The sequence below is a fragment of the Entelurus aequoreus genome, linkage group LG26 (genome assembly GCF_033978785.1).
Source record: "Entelurus aequoreus isolate RoL-2023_Sb linkage group LG26, RoL_Eaeq_v1.1, whole genome shotgun sequence".
Classification (NCBI taxonomy): domain Eukaryota; kingdom Metazoa; phylum Chordata; class Actinopteri; order Syngnathiformes; family Syngnathidae; genus Entelurus; species Entelurus aequoreus.
The window spans coordinates 3,773,955-3,795,722 of record NC_084756.1 but is presented as its reverse complement, the minus strand read 5'-3'; the positions used below and the strand labels follow the sequence as shown (position 1 = coordinate 3,795,722).

The following is a 21,768-nucleotide window of genomic DNA, read 5'->3' as shown; positions in this document are numbered from 1 at the left end:
TACAGGATAACGGGAAAAATTCAGGTCAACAACCTTCATTATTGTGTGCAGCATTTACTTATATGACCCAATGTAAACAACCTTCCCTAGTCATGATGCAAACAAAATAAATGTCAGCAAACATGTTTGCTGAACTTTGTGGATATCATTTAAAAAAAATGCACTATGAAAAAAAAAGAAGCAAAAAAACACCCATATAAATCCATTACAGTGCATGATGGGAAAAATGCAAAACATTCGCCACACTTATCCATGATTGGTGCATTTTAGCTGCTTGATATTTCTGATTGATTACAAAACTTTAAGGAAGTAACAAGGTTGGAGTCACACTTTTACATACTTTTAATAATTATTAATTATATATCCATTATAATAATATAATATGTACACATTATATATATATATATATATATAAACTACCTTTCCTTTGACAAAAAGGACATAAAACAAACCGAAACTAACAAAACACCAAAAAAATAATAAATTATGATTAACGGATGGATCTGAAATTGATTTAGCGATGTAAGCATTGAAAATGAAAATGTAAAAAAAATATTAATTAATTTTTACCACTTTTATGAGTGGCATCCTTTCAAATCCCCAACAAATTTAGTGTGATTTTTTGTTGGGGTGTACAAAAGAATGTATTAAAATCAATGGATTATTATATTATAATTATTACATATATTTCTATTCAGAATGTAGAAATTATTTTTAAAAACGTTGCAGCATGAGGAAAATGTTGCAAAATGTCAAAGAAAACATTGCAAAATGTCAAAGAAAATGTTGCAAAATAAGGAAAATGTTGCAAAATTTAAAAAAAACATTGCAAAATAACAAAAACAATTTTGTAAAATAAGGAAATTGTTGCAAAATGACAAATAAATTGTTGCAAAATAAAGAAAACGGTGCAAAAATAATAAGGAAAATGTTGCAAAATCGGGAAAACGTTGCAAAATAACAAAGAAAACATTGAAAAATGTCAAAGAAAATGTTGCAAAACAAAGAACATGTTTCAGAATTAAGAAAACTTTGCAAAATGACAAAGAAAACTTTGCAAAATAACAAAGAAATGTTGTAAAATAAGGAAAACATTGCAAAATGACAAAGAAAATGTTGCAAAACAAGGAAAATGGTGCAAAATAAGGAAAAAGTTGCAAGATGACAAAGAAAACTTTTCAATTATTATTATATATATAATTCATAATTTTATTTGGTAAAATAAATTATAAGTTAATCATTCATTATTTTAAATAATGAATTAACTTACAGTATTCAAGGCTCCAATTCCGTCACATGAAATATTTCACTTTGAAATACTTTTTAGGAGAAATATTGCATATTGTGAGTGTTTGCCAATTGCCATAAAACAAACCAAAACTAACAAAACATAAAAAAATAATAAGTTATGATTTACGGATGGATCTGAAATTGATTTAGAGATGTAAGCATTGAAAATGAAAATGTAAAAAATGTATTAATTCTGTTTTACCACTTTTGTGAGTGGCATCCTTTTAAATCCCCAATAAATTTAGTGTGATTTTTTTTTGGTGTAAAAAAGAATGTATTAAAATTAATGAGTTATTATATCATAATTGTTACATATATTGCTATTCAGAACGTATAAATTATCTTTAAAAACGTTGCAGAATGAGGAAAATGTTGCAAAATGTCAAAGAAAATGTTGTAAAATAAGGAAAATGTTGCAAAATAAAGAAAACGTTCCAAAATGACAAAGAAAACATTGCAAAATAACAAAACATTTTTTGTAAAATAAGGAAATTGTTGCAAAATGACAAATAAAATGTTGCAAAATAAAGAAAACGGTGCAAAATAATAAGGAAAATGTTACAAAATAGGAAAATGATGCAAAATGAGGAGGAAACATTGCAAAACGTCAAAGAAAATGTTGCAAAACAAAGAAAATGTTGCAAAATAAAGAAAACGTTGCGAAATGACAAAGAAATGTAAAATAAGGAAATCATTGCAAAATGACAAAGAAAATGTTGCAAAATAAAGAAAACGTTGCAAAACAAGGAAAATATTGCAAAATAAGTAAAAATGTGGAAAATGACAAATAAAACTTTACAATTATTATTATATATATATAATTCATATTTTTTTGTTGTTAAAATAATGAATGATTAACTTACAGTATTCTCCACTAACCACGTTAAACCCAGATTCCGAACTAACAAAGGTCTTAACTCATTCTCTTTCTATGCCACATCAATGTGGAATGCGCTCCCAACAGGTATAAAAGAAAGGGCATCTCTATCCTCCTTCAAAACCGCAATAAAAGTTCACCTCCAGGCAGCTACAACCCTAAACTAACACCCTCCCCGGATTGCTAATAATCAAATGTAAACAATCAAATGCAGATACTTTTTCTTATGCCTTCTGATCTCTCTCTCTCAATCTCTCTCTCTCTCTCTCTCTCTCTCTCTCTCTCTCTCTCTCTCTCTCTCTCTCTCTCTCTCTCTCTCTCTCTCTCTCTCTCTCTCTCTCTCTTTCTCTCTCTTTCTCTCTCTCTCTCTCTCTCTCTCTGTCCACTACTTGATGTCCATATCCTACCCCCCCCCTCCACACCCCTTATTGTAAATAATGTAAATAATTCAATGTGATTATCTTGTGTGATGACTGTATTATGATGATAGTATATATGATAGTATATATCTGTATCATGAATCAATTTAAGTGGACCCCGACTTAAACGAGTTGAAAAACTTATTCGGGTGTTACCATTTAGTGGTCAATTGTACGGAATATGTACTTCACTGTGCAACCTACTAATACAAGTCTCAATCAATCAATCAATCAATATTCAAGGCTCCAATTCCGTCACATGAAATGTTTCACTTTGAAATACTTTTTAGGAGAAATATTTCATATTGTGAATGTTTGCCAATTACAAAATGGACATGAAACTAACCAAAACTAACAAACCATAAAGAAAACAATAAGTTATGATTAACGGATGGATCTGAACTTGATTTAGAGATGTAAGCATTGAAAATGAAAATGTAAAACATTTATTAATTATTTTTTACCACTTTTATGAGTGGCATCCTTTTAAATCCCCAATAAATTTAGTGTGATTTATTTTGGTGTAAAAAATAATGTATTAAAATCAATGGATTATTATATTATAATTATTACATCTATTTCTATTCAGAAAGTAGAAATTATCTTTAAAAACGTTGCAGAATGAGTCAAATGTTGCAAAATGTCAAAGAAAACATTGAAAAATGTCAAAGAAAATTATGCAAAATAAGGAAAATGTTGCAAAATGACAAAGAAAACATTGCAAAATAACAAAAAAATATTTTAAAATAAGGAAATTGTTGCAAAATGACAAAAAAATGTTGCAAAATAAAGAAAACGGTTCAAAATAATGAGGAAAATGTTGCAAAATAGGAAAATGTTGCAAAATGACAAAGACAACATTGTAAAATGTCAAAGAAAATTTTGCAAAACAAAGAAAATGTTGCAAAATAAAGAAAACATTGAAAAACAAGGAACATTGCGCAAAATAAGGAAAAAGTTGCAAAATGACAAATACAATTTTACAATTATTATTATATATATAATTCAAGGCTCCAATTCCGTCACATGAAATGTTTCACTTTGAAATACTTTTTAGAAGCAATATTGCATATTCTGAATGTTTGCCAATTACAAAACTACTTTTTTGGACAAAATGGACATAAAACAAACCAAAACTAACAAACCATAAAAAAATAATAAGTTATGATTAACGGATGGATCTGAAATTGATTTAGAGATGAAAGCATTGAAAATGAAAATGTAAAATATGTATTCATTCTTTTTTACCACTTTTATGAGTGGCATGCTTTTAAATCCCTAAGAAATTTAGTGTGATTTTTTTTTTGGTGTAAAAAAGAATTTATTAAAATTAATGAATTATTATATCATAATTATTACATATATTTATATTCAGAACGTAGAAATTATCTTTAAAAACGTTGCAGAATGAGGAAAATGTTGCAAAATCTCAAAGAAAACATTGCAAAATGTCAAAGAAAATGTTTCAAAATAAGGAAAATGTTGCAACATAAGGAACATGGTGCAAAATAAGGAAAAAGTTGCAAAATACAACTTTACAATTATTATTATATATATAATTCAAGGCTCCAATTCCGTCACATGAAATGTTTCACTTTGAAATACTTTTTAGGAGCAATATTGCATATTGTGAATGTTTGCCAATTAGAAAACTACTTTTTTTGGACAAAATGGACATAAAACAAACCAAAACTAACAAACCATAAAAAAATAATAAGTTATGATTAACGGATGGATCTGAACTTGATTTAGAGATGAAAGCATTGAAAATGAAAATTTTAAAAATGTATGAATTATTTTTACGAGTGGGACCCTTTTGGATCCCCAAGAACTTTAGTGTGATTTTTTTAAATGTCAAAAAATAATGACTTAAAATCAAGGTTGTTATGAATTATTACATTATAATTATTACATGTATTTCTATTCAGAACGTGGACATGATCTGTTGACATCAAACCATCATTTTGGAGAGAAATCAAGGCATTTTCTTTTGAAATGCAGTTTTTGTTTTTTCCAAAGGCGCTCTCAAAAGATGTTCATTTATTTATCTATTTTAACTTATTTTAGCATCAATGAATAATTTAAGGAAGTGTCCCAGACATCTCCTGTGGTCCAAGGTGGCAAGCAGAAAAACCAGTCAGCTGGCATCTTCTAGTTACCCTCTCAGCGTAGAAAAGCAGCGTGTTTCCATGGTTACGCTGTGCAGAATTTCCTTTTTCAGTTTTTTTCATCTCCATCTCCGCCACGCTCTGCAGCATCTGGCGTCACCGTGACCTATAAAGCGTCTGACGTCCCCAGGCTGGTTATTAGGCTTTGTGTGGCACCTCACGCCGGGCCCCGTGGGACCCGGCAGGACCGTGGAACACTTCCACAGTGTTGTGTGTGACTGGCACTGGAGGAGAGGTGTAATTGACATGGAACATTAATAACCAGCTGCATGAGACTTAATAGCCAATTATGCAAATGTGGGATAACCACTTTTAAACTAACAACCTCTGAGACGTGTAATGCAAGTCTAACAAGGAGGAACATCCTCAGAGTCTAGACCACCGCTCTCTGACTCAGGTCTGCTCCGCCAAGTCATCATTCATTTGGCCTGCCGTATCATTTAATGTGGCCCCCTCACTTCATTTCAAAGTGGACTGCCAGGTCATTTAATGTGGCTCGCCAGGTCATTTAAGGTGGACCGCCAGATCTTTTAAGGTGGCTCGCCAGATCATTTAAGGTGGCTCGCCAAGTCATTTAAGGTGGACTGCCAGGTCATTTAAGGTGGCTCGCCAGGTCATTTAATGTGGCTCGCCAGGTCATTTAAGGTGGACTGCCAGGTCATTTAAGGAGGACTGCCAGGTCATTTAAGGTGGCTCGCCAGATCATTTAAGGTGGACCGCCAGGTCATTTAAAGTGGACCGCCAGGTCATTTAAAGTGGACTGCCAGATAATTTAAGGTGGACCGCCAGATCATTTAAGGTGGACCGCCAGGTCATTTAAGGTGGACTGCCAGATCATTTAAGGTGGACCGCCAGGTCATTTAAGGTGGACCGCCAGATCATTTAATGTGGACCGCCAGGTCATTTAAGGTGGACTGCCAGATAATTTAAGGTGGACCGCCAGATCATTTAAGGTGGACCGCCAGGTCATTTAAGGTGGACCGCCAGGTCATTTAAGGTGGACCGCCAGATCATTTAAGGTGGACCGCCAGGTCATTTAAGGTGGACCGCCAGATCATTTAAGGTGGACCGCCAGGTCATTTAAGGTGGACTGTCAGATCATTTAAGGTGGACCGCCAGGTCATTTAAGGTGGACCGCCAGATCATTTAAGGTGGACCGCCAGGTCATTTAAGGTGGACCGCCAGATTTTTTAAGGTGGACCGCCACATCTTTTAAGGTGGACCGCCAGATCAGTTAAGGTGGACCGCCAGATCATTTAAGGTGGCATGCCACCACATTTTATGTGGACCACCGCATCAATTTAAAGCTGCCTGACACATCATTTTATTTTGGCCTGCCACACTCTCACATCATTTTAAAATGGCCCGCCAGGTCATTTAACTTGACACACCACTTCGTTTTAAGTAGCTCGCCAAGTCATTTAAGGTGGACCGCCAGATCTTTTAAGGTAGACCGCCAGATCATTTAAGGTGGACCGCCACATCTTTTAAGGTGGACCGCCAGATCAATTTAGGTGGACCGCCAGATCAGTTAAGGTGGACCGCCAGATCATTTAAGGTGGACCGCCAGATCATTTAAGGTGGCATGCCACCACATTTTATGTGGACCACCGCATCAATTTAAAGTTGCCTGACACATCATTTTATTTTGGCCTGCCACACTCTCACATCATTTTAAATGGCCCGCCAGGTCATTTAACTTGACACACCACTTCGTTTTAAGTAGCTCGCCAAGTCATTTAAGGTGGCTCGCCAGATCATTTAAGGTGGACTGCCAGATCATTTAAGGTGGCATGCCACCACATTTTATGTGGACCACCGCATCAATTTAAAGTTGCCTGACACATCATTTTAATTTGGCCTGCCACACTCTCACATCATTTTAAAATTGGCCCGCCAGGTCATTTAACTTGACACACCACTTCATTTTAAGTAGCTCGCCAGGTCATTTAATGTGGCTCGCCAAATCATTTAAGTTGACTCGCCAGATCAGTTGTATGTGGCCTGCCACAACATTTTATTTGGCCCACCACTTAAATTTAAAGTTTCCTGACATAATTTTAAAGTGGCCCACCATGTCATGTAACTGGGCACACCACTTCATTTTAAGTGGCCCGCCATATCATTTAATGTGGCTGGCCAGATCATTTGATGTGGCTCGCAAGGTCATGTAATGTGTCTCGCAAGGTCATTTAAGGTGGCTCGCCAGGTCATTTAAGGTGGCTCGCCACTTCATTTGAATGTGGCAGGCCAGCTCATTTTATTTGGCCCGCCACATAAATTTAAAGTTGCCTGACATATCATTTTAATTTGGCCTGCCACACTCTCACATCATTTTAAAGTGGACCGCCACATCATTTACCTTGGCACACCACTTCGTTTTAAGCAGCCTGCGAGATAATTGTAAAGTGCCCCGCCACTTTGTTTTAAAATGGCCGGCCAAGTTCTTACGTAATTTTAATGTAGTCCGCCACGTCACTTTAAAGTGACCTGCCACATAATTTAAAGTGGCCCGCCACATTCTCACGTCATTTAAAATAGCCCACCAGATCATTTAGATGGCCTGCCAGATCATTTTGTGTGGTCCGCCACATCAATTTAAAGTTGCCTGACACATCATTTTAAAGTGGCCCGCCACATCATTTAACTTGGCACACCACTTCATTTTAAGTGGCCAGCCAGATAACTGTGAAGTGCCCGCTACATTATTTTACAATGGCCTGCCACACTCTAACATCATTTTATTGTAGCCCGCTACTTCACTTTAAGGTGACTTGCCACATCATTTAAAGTGTCCCACCAAATCATTTGATGTGGTCCACCACAAATTTTAAATGGCCTGCCACATAAATATAAGTTCCCCTGCCACATAATTTAATGTGGCCTGCCACACTCTCACATGATTTTAAAATGTCCCACCAAATCATTTAACTTGACACACCACTTCATTTTAAGTGGCCCGCCAGATCATTTAAGTAGCCTGCCAGATAATTGTATAGTGCCCCGCCACTTTATTTTAAAATGGCCCGCCACACTTTAACATCATTTGAATGTAGTCCGTCACATCACTTCAAGGTGACCTGCCACTTCATTTAACTTGGCCCACCAAATCATTTCAGGGGGACCGCCACAAATTGTAAATGGCCTGCCACATCATTTTAAGTGGCCCACCACATCATTTTATGTGGCCTGCCAAATAAATATAAATTCCCCTGCCACATAATTTAAGTTGGCCTGCCACACTCTCACATCAAAAATGTCCCACCAAATCATTTAACTTGACACACCACTTCATTTTAAATTGGTCCGCCCTATCAATTAAGTAGCCCGCCAGATAATTTTAAAGTGCCCCGCCACTCTAACATAATTTTTAATGTAGGCCGTCGCGCCACTTTAAGGTGACCTACCACATCATTTAACTTGACATGCCACATCATTTTATGTGGCCCGCCACATAACTTAAAGTGGCCCGCCACACTCTCACATAATTTAAGATCAATCAATCAATCAATGTTTAATTATATAGCCCTAAATCACAAAAGTCTCAAAGGGCTGCACAAGCCACGTCGACATCCTCGGCACAGAGCCCACACAAGGGACGTCAATGTGAATGACTATGAGAAACCTTGGAGAGGACCGCATATGTGGGTAACCCCCCCTCTAAGTACAGTCCATAGTGGATCCACATAACAGTGAGTCCAGTCCATAGTGGGGCCAGCAGGAGACCATCCCGAGCGGAGACAGGTCAGTAGCGCAGAGACGTCCCCAACCGATGCACAGGTGAGCGGTCCACCCCGGGTCTCAGCTCTGGACAGCCAGCACCGGAACCGGAATAACCCGGCGAGGGGGCAAAGGAGAAAAGAAAACGGCAGATCAACTGGTCTAAAAATGGTGGGTCTATTTAAAGGCTAGAGTATACAAATGAGTTTTAAGATGAGACTTAAATGCTTCTACTGAGGTAGCATCTCTAACTTTTACCGGGAGGGCATTCCATAGTATTGGAGCCCCAATAGAAAACGCTCTATAGCCCGCAGAGTTTTTTTGGGCTCTGGGAATCACTAATAAGCCGGAGTTCTTTGAACGCAGATTTCTTGCCGGGACATATGGTACAATACAATCAGCAAGATAGGCAGAAGCTAGACCGTGTAGTATTTTATATGTGAGTAGTAAAACCTTCAAGTCACATCTTAAGTGCACAGGAAGCCAGTGCAGGTGAGCCAGTATAGGTATATATTTATGTATATATGTATATAAAGGTATATACAGTATAGGCGTAAAATTATCAAACTTTCTTGTTTTTGTCAAAAGTCTAGCAGCCGCATTTTGTACCAACTGTAATCTTTTAATGCTAGACATAGGGAGACCCCAAAATAAAACGTTACAGTAATCGAGACGAGACGTAACGAACGCATGAATAATGATCTCAGCGTCGCTTGTGGACAAAATGGAACAAATTTTAGCGATATTACGGAGATGAAAGAAGGCCGTTTTAGTAACACTCTTAATGTGTGACTCAAACGAGAGAGTTGGGTCAAAGATAATACCCAGATTCTTTACCAAGTCGCCTTGTGTAATTGTTTGGTTGTCAAATGTTAAGGTGGTATTATTAAATAGATGTCGGTGTTGAGCAGGACCGATAATCAGCATTTCCGTTTTCTTAGCGTTGAGTTGCAAAAAGTTAGTGGACATCCATTGTTTAATTTGATTAAGACACGCCTCCAGCTGACTACAATCCGGCGTGTTGGTCAGCTTTAGGGGCATGTAGAGTTGAGTGTCATCAGCATAACAGTGAAAGCTAACACCGTATTTGCGTATGATGTCACCTAGCGGCAGCATGTAAATACTAAAGAGTGCAGGGCCAAGAACCGAACCCTGGGGAACTCCGCACGTTACCTTGACATAGTCCGAGGTCACATTGTTATGGGAGACGCACTGCATCCTGTCAGTAAGATAAGAGTTAAACCAAGACAAGGCTAAGTCTGACATACCAACATGTGCTTTGATATGCTCTAATAAAATATTATGATCAACAGTATGGAAAGCGGCGCTAAGATCAAGAAGCAGCAACATAGATGACGCATCAGAATCCATCGTTAGCAATAGATCATTAGTCATTTTTGCGAGGGCTGTCTCCGTAGAGTGATTTGCCCTGAAACCGGATTGAAAAGGTTCACAGAGATTGTTAGACCTTAAGTGTTCATTTAGCTGCTGTGTAACAATTTTTTCGAGGATTTTCGAGATAAACGGAAGGTGGGACACTGGCCGGTAGTTTACCATGAGATCAGGATCGAGGTTAGGTCTTTTGAGTAGAGGATGAATAACCGCTTTTTTGAATGCTAGGGGAACAGTGCCAGAGGAAAGTGATACGTTTATAATATTTAACACTGATGGACCTAATAATACAAAAAGCTCCTTGATAAGTTTCCCAGGAAGTGGGTCAAGTAAACATGTTGTTTGTTTTGTCCCATTTACACATCTTAACAATTCCTCCAATGTTATTTCATCAAAGAGAGAGAAACTATTTTGGAGGGCGGTATCCGTCGTATATACAGTCGTATTTGTGTTAATAGAACCCAGTGGTAGCTGGGAGGCATTGTCTTTAATCTCCTTTCTAATGACTTCAATTTTCTTATTAAAGAAATTCATAAAGTCATCTGCCGAGTGGGTGGAGCTACTGGGAGGAGTCCCTTGTTGGGTTAGCGATGCTACTGTACTAAAAAAAAATTTAGGATCGTTTTTGTTGAGGTGGATGAGATTTGAGTAATATTTAGCTTTAGCTAAGGTAAGCATGCGTTTATAAGTTATTAAACTATCACTCCATGCTTGATGGAAAACCTCAAGTTTAGTCGCGCGCCATTTGCGTTCCAGCTTTCTACATGATAATTTCTGGGCTTTAGTTTCTTCTGTAAACCATGGGGTGCGCCTTTTAGGGGCCCTTTTTAGCTAAGATAAGATAGCCCGCCAGATAATTTTGTGTGGCACGCCACATCGATTTAAAGTTGCCTGACACATCATTTTAATTTGGCCGGCCACACTCTCACATCATTTTAAAAGTGACCCGCCACATCATTTAACTTGGCACACTGCTTCATTTTATGTGGCCCACCAGATCATTTAAGTAGTAACTTTATTTTAAATAATAAAACACTCTGACATCATTTTATAAGGTGACCTGCCACTTCATTTTAAATTGGTCCCCACATCATATAACTTGGCACGCCACGTCATTTAAGTGGCCCACCAAATCATTTCATGTGGGCCGCTACAAATTTTAAATGGCCCACCACATAAATATAAATTCCCCCGCCAATTAATTTAAAGTAACCCGCCACACTCTCACAATATTTAAGGTAGCCCGCCAGATCATTTAGGTGTCCCGCCAGATAATTTTGTGTGGCCCGCCACATAATTTATGTGGTCCACACTCTCACGTCACGAAGAGGCCTGATCATTTTAATTTGCCCTGCCACATAATTTATGTGGCCCACCGTATAATTTCAGCTTGGCTCTCACGTCATTTTAAATGGCCCGCCACAACATTCACTTAGAATCTTTAAGAGAGGCACACAGGTCATTTAGAGTGGCCAGCCATATAATTTAAGTGGACTGCTACATTATTTTATGTGGCCCCCCCACCCATGTCAATTTATGTGGCCTGCCACATCATTTTAACGAGGCGCGCCACGCTCTCACATCATTTTAAGGTGGCTCGCCACCTCATTTATAGTGGCCTGATGTTCCAAACATTATCAATATTAATATTTAAATATCTGCTATTCATCTAGTAAAACATACGATACTCAAAATCTGTTGCCTTTATAACGAGAATATTATACGTTCAAATTCACTTTTCCAAGCGGCCCTTTGAGGGCGGCCTTAATCACTGTGATGTGGCCCTAATAAAAAGAAGTTTGACAGCCCTGGACTAGACAATAGACATGTTTTATAGAAATGTGACAGCAGCAGATCATTCCAAGACATCAGGTGGCGGTAGTGTACGGACTACGGTGTGTTGGCTAATCGGAAAGTAGTCTTTGCCATTAAAATGAATGTACCAGTCTAGTCTTATGTTTTTGCCAGACATATACTGTAAATAAATGTGTTTTTTATTACATTGCATCTTAGTTGTCATTTGCATTTACCAAATTTGGAGGTGTTGACATGGCCGTGTAAAATTCCTAATGCTAACCGGTAGCATGTGCGTGGCAAATCCAATGTAAATTAGCATTGAGCTAGCACATTTTTGGAAAAGTGGAGTCTTGAGTTGCATCCGAGCGTTTTCTGTCTTGGCGTACTCGCTTTGTTGGCATGGGGGAAATGCAACATTACCTTGAAGCTGAGTCTGCTCTGACTGCAGCTTGAGGCTTGAGTGCTTGTTTCCCCGCCAAGTGCTGGGCACAGTTTGCAACGGGGAAAAAGGTATCAAAATATGGTACAGACTTATCAAAGTACAGAATTTGTGGACCTTTTCTACGACTATAAATACTGCGTTCACGCCAAAAAGGACTACACAACAAGGCTAGCTCATATCTCTCCGAAAACATAAACACAACATTGTGGAGCGACCACCGAGATCGTACGGTATACCGGTACTAGTATAGTACTGCGGTACTAATGAATACAAAACGGTACCGGTTCCCGGGTATGACGGCGCAGTCGTCACGTGGTTTTACGAGCAGAGGAGCATGTTGGGCAGCGCGCACACACAGAGTACTTACAAGCAGACACAGTGTGTAGACAGAAAAGGGAGAACAGATGCATTTTGGTGTAAAAAGTAAAGATAAAGGTGAAGTTATAACACTGAAACGCGGTCGGTAGTGTTTTAGCTATTTCTAAATCACTAATCCTGGCCTCCATGGCGACAAATGAAGTATGTTACTTGCAAGTATTATTATCACTGGAGGATGAGGAATAGCTAAACATGCTTCACTACACACCCTAGGAGGATACAATAGCTCACCGGCGTCACAATGTAAACCAATGCCATGGGTGGATCTACACCTGACATCCACTGTAATGATACCAAGCACAAAAAGTCGATACTACTATGATTACGTCAATATTCTTTATCCTCACAAAATCTTTTTTCCTTTTTTTAAAATGCATATTATGTTTATAAAGTCAGGCAATACGTCCCTGGACACTTTGAATATGACCAATGTATGATCCTGTAACTACTTGGTATCGTGTCGATACCTAAATGTGTGGTATCATCCAAAACTAATGTCAAGTATCAAAGAAGAGAAGAATAAGTGATTATTACATTTTAACAAAAGTGTAGATAGAACATGTTAAAACAGAAAACAATGCGACACCTACCCTTTACATCAGTATTTCTTAACCATATTATTATTGGTTTATTAGGTTTTATATTTTCTTGTATGATCCTGTAACTACTTGGTATCGTGTCTATACCTAAATGTGTGGTATCATCCAAAACTAATGTCAAGTATCAAAGAAGAGAAGAATAAGTGATTATTACATTTTAACAAAAGTGTAGATAGAACATGTTAAAACAGAAAATCAGCAGATATTAACAGCAAATGAACAAGTGGATTAATAATCCATTTTCTACAGTTTGTCCCTCATAATGTAGACAAAATAATAGGTGTATAAATGACACAATATGTTACTGCATACATCAGCAGACTAATTAGGAGTCTTTGTTTGTTTACTTACTACTAAAAGTCAAGTTGTCTAGTATGTTCACTATTTTATTTAAGGACTAAATGACAATAATAAATATATGTTTCATGTACATTTAGATTTTTTGTTACAATAAAGACAATAATGACATTTTTTTTGTGGTCCACCTTATTTAGAAAAAAACCCGATAAGTATCGAAATACATTTTGGTAGTGGTACTAAAATATTGGTATGGGGACAGCCCGAGTGTCCACCAACTCAGGGACTGAGACCACACCAGCTGACCCCGATGCTTTGCCTTGTAGGTGATCAGGGTGGGGCCACTGGGCCACAGGAAGAGGATCATCGCCTCTCTGGCTGAGAGACCGTACGAGGAGGCTCCGTCTAAGTCCCGTCGTCTGTCTCCCATCATGGTGAGAAGCACTTGGTGCTCACACTGTGCATGTCTCATACTTTTTCACCGCCTCAGAAAAAATGGAGGCCCATTTGTGTCTTTATTACTAAAGATTTTTTTTTTTTTACACTGAATTTGTGGAACTGAATTTTTTGCCTTAAATCTTGTGAACTCCAATTTTTCACATTTAATTATGCTGACAATTTATTTTTCTATGAAAATGTGTGTATACATTTTTTTACAATATGTGTGTGTTTAAAAAATGTGTGTGTAAAAAAAATCAGTGTAAAAAAATTCAGTGATTAAAATTTCAGTTTAAACGTTTAGTGTATAAAAAAGGTTTTAAAAAAGGTTTTAAAAAATCAGTGTTTAAAAATGTTTAAAAAATACAGTCTATGAAATTTCTGTTTGAAAATGTCATTAAAAAAATTTCAGGGTATTCAATTTTAGTTGAAAAATGTTGTTTAAAAAAATTCCCTGTATAATATTTCAATTTAAAATAATACTGTATGAAAATTCAGTGTTTAAAAATTATGTTTAAAAATGTTCAGTGTATGAAATGTCAGTGTCTAAGAATGTTTTAAAAAATACAGTCTATGAAATTTCTGTGTTTGAAAATGTAATTTAAAAAATGTCAGCGTATGAAATTTCAGTTGAAAAATTTTGTGTAAAAATTTTGTTTAAAATATTCACTGTATAATATTTCAGTTTTAAAAAATACTGTATGAAAATTAAGTGTTTAAAAATTATGTTTAAAAATTTTCAGTGTATGAAATGTCAGTGTTTAAAAATGTTTTAAAAAATACAGTCTATGAAATTTCTGTTTGAAAATGTCATTTAAAAAATTTCAGCGTGTGAAATTTCAGTTGAAAAATTGTGTGTGTAAAAATTTAGTTTAAAAATATTCACTGTATAATATTTAAGTTTTAAAAAATACTGTATGAAAATTCAGTGTTTAAAAAATATGTTTAAAAATTTTCAGTGTGTGAAATGTCAGTGTTTAAAATTGTTTTGAAAAATACAGTTTATGAAATTTCTGTGTTTGAAAATGTCATTTAAAAAATTTCAGCGTATGAAATTTTAGTAGAAACATTTTGGGTGTAAAAATGTAGTTTAAAAAATGTCATTGTATAATATTTAAGTTTAAAAAAAATGTATGAAAATTCAGTGTTTAAAAATGTTCAGTGTATGAAATATCAGTGTTTAAAAATGTTGTTTAAAAATTTCCATTGTATGAAATTTCAGTGTTTAAAAATGTTTACAAAATTTCAGCGTATGAAATTTAGTTTAAAATTGAATGTGTAAAAATTCAGAGCAGAAAAATGTGCTCTTTCGAAACACAAGATGCACTTCATGTAAATTAGGACTGAAGCGATCGATCCTGTCTCATAAGCAGCCAATGAAGTCTCAAGCTTGAAGTCACGTGACACGGGTCTTAATTTACAAAAGTTGGTTTTGTGTTTCGAAGCAGTGAATTTTTCTGCACAAAATTTGAATACACTGATTTTTTTTTTTATATTGAATTTTCAAACTGCACATTTTTTCAATGAAATTGTCAGTATAATTGAAATGTTTTTCACTTTCAATTATGCTGGCAATTTCATTGAAAATAAATTGTTGGCAAAATGCGTGTAGTTAAAAAATATGTGTATAAAAAAATCAGTGTAAAAAAATTCAGTGGATACAATTTCAGTTACATTTAGTGTATACAAATTCAGTGTTTAAAAATGTTGTTTAAAACATTTCAGTGTATGAAATTTCAGTTAAAAAATTTAGTTTGGGAACATTCTGTGTATAATATTTTAGTTTAAACATTTAGTATATGAAAATTCAGTGTTTAAAAATGTTGTTTAAAAAATTTCAGAGTATGAAATTTCAATTTGAAAATTTAGTGTGTAACAGTTTAGTTTAAAACAATGCAGTGTATATAATACTACAGTTTAAATGTTTAGTGTATGAAAAATCAGTGTTTAACAATGTTTAAAACGTTTCAGCGTATGAAATTTCAGTTTAAAAATTGAAAAATTGAGAAGTACACAAGATCCACTTCCTGTAAATTAAGACTGAAGCAATCGATCCTGTCTCATAATCAGCCAATGAGGTGTCAAGCTTGAAGTCACGTAACACGGGTCTTTAATTTACAGGAAGTTGGTTGTGCGTTGCACAGCAGCATTTTTTTTGCACTGAATTTTAATACACTGATTTATTTTATTTTTTTACATTTAATTTTTATACACTGAATTTGTATACACTGAATTTGTTTTACATTTAATTTGTATACACTGATTTATTTTACATTTAATTTTTATACACTGAATTTATTTTACATTTATTTTTGTACACTCATTTTTTTTTACATTTAATTTTTATACACTGAATTTTTATACACTGAATTTGTTTTACATTTAATTTTTATACACTGATTTTTTTTACTTTTAATTTTTATACACTGAATTGTTACACACTGAATTTCTTTTACATTAAATTTGTATACACTGAATTTCTTTTACATTTTATTTGTATACACTGAATTTGTTTTACATTTAATTTTTATACACTGATTTTTTTTACATAACATTTTTATACACTGAATTTTAATACACTGATTTATTTATTTTTTACATTGAATTTTTATACACTGAATTTTTTTACATTAAATTTGTATACACTGAATTTTTTTACATTTATTTTTATACACTGATTTTTTTTACTTTTAATTTTTATACACTGAATTTGTATACACTGAATGTGTTTTACATTTAATTTGTATACAGTGATTTTTTTTTACATTTAATTTTTATACACTGAATTTTTACACACTGAATTTCTTTTACATTTAATTTTTATACACTGAATTTTTTTACTTGTAATTTTTATACGCTGAATTTTTTTTACATTTAATTTTTTTACACTGAATTTTCAAACTGAGCAGTTTTTTCAATGAAATTGTCAGCCTAATTGAAAGTGAAAAAATGCCGTTCAAGTGCAAAACATTCCGTTCCATAAATTCAGTGTAAAAAAAAACAACTTTCGTAATAAAGACACAAATTAACCTCCATAATTGTCTCTCCAACTACCACCATAATAATCAACATTAAACATTAGACATTAAAATAGACTTAGACTTAGACTTCCTTTTTTATTGTCATTCAAATTTGAACTTTACAGCACAGATAAGAACAAAATTTCGTTTCATAACTGAAAAACAGTAGCATAATAGGCCTAAATAGTCATTAAAACGAGGCAGAGGTTTTATTTATTGAGTATATTTAATATTGTTGGCCACTGTAACATTACACACAGTTTGAACAGTAACACTGTGTTTGAATACAGCAAAATAAAACACTGTACTTTAATGAATGACTAGATGGAGTCCACGTACCACAGTTTGAGAATCACATAAAGGCATAAAAACACCAAGTTTAATTGAAGAAACCACATGTATAGCTATTTTCAAAGAAGCCAGACTGTCACAATAACACGTGGTTGTTGTTGGTGTGACCCCAGGATGGAGAGACGGAGGGCGAAGTGTGGATAAGAATGTCTTTTAATTGGGACTCGGCAGGCAAAAATCAAAAGGCACAGCGTGAACGTTAATCTCAATGGAAGCAAAATGTTAAAAAATATATATACTGTATATAAATATACATATATAATTTATTTACATATATATATATATATATATATATATATATATATATATATATATATATATATATATATATATATATATATATATATATATATATATATATATATATATATGTAATATATTTGATTGCAATTAATTTCAGTTTGTTCATAGTTAATTAAACATTTATTTGATTAATCGCAGATGTACAGTATATACAATTTTTCCTCATTAATAAATATACCCTAGACAGATAATTTTCAAGTTTTTATTACCACGACTGGACAATGAGTTTGTGTTAATGAATGTTTTTAAACATTATGTTTTTTTAAACAGCTCAACACAAAAAGGACATAAACACGCTTTTAATGCCAATAAAAAATGACCTGCAGTACGTTGGTGTCTTTGCCAGTTTTTGTATTCTGTAGGACTACACAGTTTCTATTCTTGCTGTAGGAGCACTTGCATTCAGAGGAGGCGCTACACCATGTTTAGATAGCGGTTTCACACAATAACACAAAGTGTGGATTCTTAGGATCATACTTTTATAGTCAAATATGTTTGCTAATGTAATCTGTGATATTTCTACCTGAATAAATGCCTCTCATATTTTGTACATGACATGTTGTACAAGTCAATGGTATTCATATCTCTGCATGGCAATGTTGTAACCTTCTCTATTTATTAATACAACGTAACATTCAGCCTGCTAAACATTCTGTAATTGAGGACTCCACCAGAACATGTCATCAAATATTTTACACTTTATTTCAACCTGCTATAAATCATTTATTTAGGTGGAAATATCACAGATTACATCACAAAACATATTTGACAAAGCATGCTGGTAACGTAAGACATTTCTATTGTGTTAAGGTAGTCAAACCTTGTGTGCTTTTATTTTGAAGCCGGAGAAGTGCGATTGGTTTGAGAAGGTGTCTTGAAATGTCCTACATTAAATCTACATTTGAACACATTCCTTAATTTAATCTACATTTTAACACATTCCTACATTAAATCTACATTTTAACACATTCCTACATTAAATCTACATTTGAACACATTCCTTAATTTAATCTACATTTGAACACATTCCTACATTAAATCTACATTTTAACACATTCATATGTTAAATCTACATTTTAACATGTTCCTTCATTGAATCTACATTTTAACACATTCCTTAATTTAATCTACATGTTATCACATTCCTACATTGAATCTACATGTTATCACATTCCTACATTGAATCTACATTTTAACATGTTGCTTCATTAAATCTACATTTCAACACATTCCTTAATTTAATCTACATTTTAACACATTCCTACATTAAATCTCCATTTTAACATGTTCCTTCATTAAATCTAAATTTGATCACATTCCTACATTAAATCTATATTTTAACACATTCCTTAATTTAATCTACATTTTAACACATTCCTTAATTTAATCTACATTTTAACACATTCCTTAATTTAATCTACATGTTATCACATTCCTACATTAAATCTACATTTTAACATGTTGCTTCATTAAATCTACATTTTAACACATTCCTTAATTTAATCTACATTTTAACACATTCCTACATTAAATCTCCATTTTAACATGTTCCTTCATTAAATCTAAATTTGATCACATTCCTACATTAAATCTATATTTTAACACATTCCTTAATTTAATCTACATTTTAACACATTCCTACATCAAATCTACATTTTAACATGTTCCTTCATTAAATCTACATTTTAACACATTCCTTAATTTAATCTACATTTTAACACATTCCTACATTAAATCTACATTTTAACACATTCATACGTTAAACCTACATTTTAACATGTTCCTTCATTGAATCTACATTTGAACACATTCCTTAATTTAATCTACATGTTATCACATTCCTACATTAAATCTACATTTTAACATGTTGCTTCATTAAATATACATTTTAACACATTCCTTAATTTAATCTACATTTTAACACATTCCTTAATTTAATCTACATGTTATCACATTCCTACATTAAATCTACATTTTAACATGTTGCTTCATTAAATCTACATTTTAACACATTCCTTAATTTAATCTCCATTTTAACACATTCCTACATTAAATCTCCATTTTAACATGTTCCTTCATTAAATCTAAATTTGATCACATTCCTACATTAAATCTATATTTTAACACATTCCTTAATTTAATCTACATTTTAACACATTCCTACATCAAATCTACATTTTAACATGTTCCTTCATTAAATCTACATTTTAACACATTCCTTAATTTAATCTACATTTTAACACATTCGTTAATCTACATTTTATCACATTCTTTCATTAAATCTACATTTTATCACATCCCTACATTAAATCTACAGTTTAACACATTCCTTAATTTAATCTACATTTTAACACATTCCTACATTAAATCTCCAATTTAACATGTTCCTTCATTAAATCTAAATTTGATCACATTCCTACATTAAATCTATATTTTAACACATTCCTTAATTTAATCTACATTTTAACACATTCCTACATCAAATCTACATTATAACATGTTCCTTCATTAAATCTACATTTTAACACATTCCTTAATTTAATCTACATTTTAACACATTCGTTAATCTACATTTTATCACATTCTTTCATTAAATCTACATTTTATCACATCCCTACATTAAATCTACAGTTTAACACATTCCTTAATTTAAACTACATTTTAACACATTCCTACATTAAATCCACATTTTAACACATTCCTACATTAAATCTACATTTTAACATATTTCTACAGTAAATCTACATTTTAACATATTTCTACATGAAATCTACATTTTAACATTTTTCTACATTAAATCTACATTTAAACACATTTCTACATTAAATCTACATTTTAACACATTCCTTCATTAATTCTACATTTTAACACATTACATATCAACACATTCCTACATTAAATCTACATATCATTTATCATTTATAAGATCCTCCTACTAGCGCGGCTCACGGGTGAAAAATAGTCCTTTCTTGTCGGGAGAACAACTTGCCCCAGCTTTGAATCTGATATTTCATAACGTACCTTTTCTTTGTCCATTTCTGCTCGCTATTTTCCCACTTGTGGCTCATCACTAACTTGTCGACGCAGACACATTGTCCCGTGCTACGGAATGGCCCGAGGGTCAGAAAAACCCAAATCCAAATAGTTATGCGTGTGTTTTTGTGATGTATGTGTTAGTTCCATGACCTCCTGTCCCAGACCACGTGCCCCCTGGGCCAGATGGACCCCTACACCAGTCGCTCCATGGACATGCTCCTGCCCCTGGCGGAGGCCGACCGGAGGCGGCGAGGAGGGGACCAAGACTGTAGCGTTTCTCTGCGTTCCTACTGTGAGAGGCCGCGCTCTGTGGTAAGTTCTTACATTTCTTGACCTTCTCCTGGGTCATCCAACAATTGAACACTTCGATCTTCTTCTACCATACATGTGTAGGAAAGAAGTCATACCAGTGTCGATGATGTCATGATACCAAGTTGTGTCGTGTCGTTTATGAGTTGCCATTAATCCCAGTTAATTAGTTGTGTGAATGATTTAAAATACATTTATTAAAGAACACAATATTTTGACTGATCACTGTGCTGCCTTGCAGGTAAATATTTGCAGTTGAGGTAAACATTGTGCGATTAATCTGCATTAATACATGACTATTGGGATAATGTTATGTGATTAATTATATTATATTATATTATATTATATTGTATTGTAATATATATATATATATACAAACCCCGTTTCCATATGAGTTGGGAAATTGTGTTAGATGTAAATATAAACGGAATACAATGATTTGCAAATCCTTTTCAACCCATATTCAATTGAATGCACTACAAAGACAACATATTTGATGTTCAAACTCATAAACTTTATTTTTTTTTGCAAATAATAATTAACTTAGAATTTCATGGCTGCAACACGTGCCGAAGTAGTTGGGAAAGGGCATGTTCACCACTGTGTTACATCACCTTTTCTTTTAACAACACTCAATAAACAATTGGTAACTGAGGAAACTAATTTTTGAAGCTTTGAAAGTGGAATTCTTTCCCATTCTTGTTTTATGTAGAGCTTCAGTCGTTCAACAGTCCGGGGTCTCCGCTGTCGTATTTTACGCTTCATAATGCGCCACACATTTTCGATGGGAGACAGGTCTGGACTGCAGGCGGGCCAGGAAAGTACCCGCACTCTTTTTTTACGAAGCCACGCTGTTGTAACACGTGCTGAATGTGGCTTGGCATTGTCTTGCTGAAATAAGCAGGGGCGTCCATGAAAAAGACGGCGCTTAG

The 21,768-nt window shown here is 34.2% G+C and overlaps 1 protein-coding gene across 6 annotated transcripts in view; it reads left to right on the top strand.

Annotated features, from left to right (window-relative positions):
• The window catches only part of anks1ab (ankyrin repeat and sterile alpha motif domain containing 1Ab), a 181,690-nt gene that overhangs the window by 69,880 nt on the left and 90,042 nt on the right, over positions 1 to 21,768 (top strand). For all 6 annotated transcript variants that reach the window (XR_009824668.1, XR_009824667.1, XM_062037803.1 and 3 more), the window contains 2 exons: positions 13,706 to 13,813; positions 20,669 to 20,839. Coding sequence is in view for 4 of the 6 variants with exons in the window: in XM_062037803.1 (XP_061893787.1) it covers positions 13,706 to 13,813; positions 20,669 to 20,839 (279 nt within the window). In the remaining 2 variants the exon portion in view is untranslated. The remainder of the gene's footprint in view (positions 1 to 13,705; positions 13,814 to 20,668; positions 20,840 to 21,768) is intronic.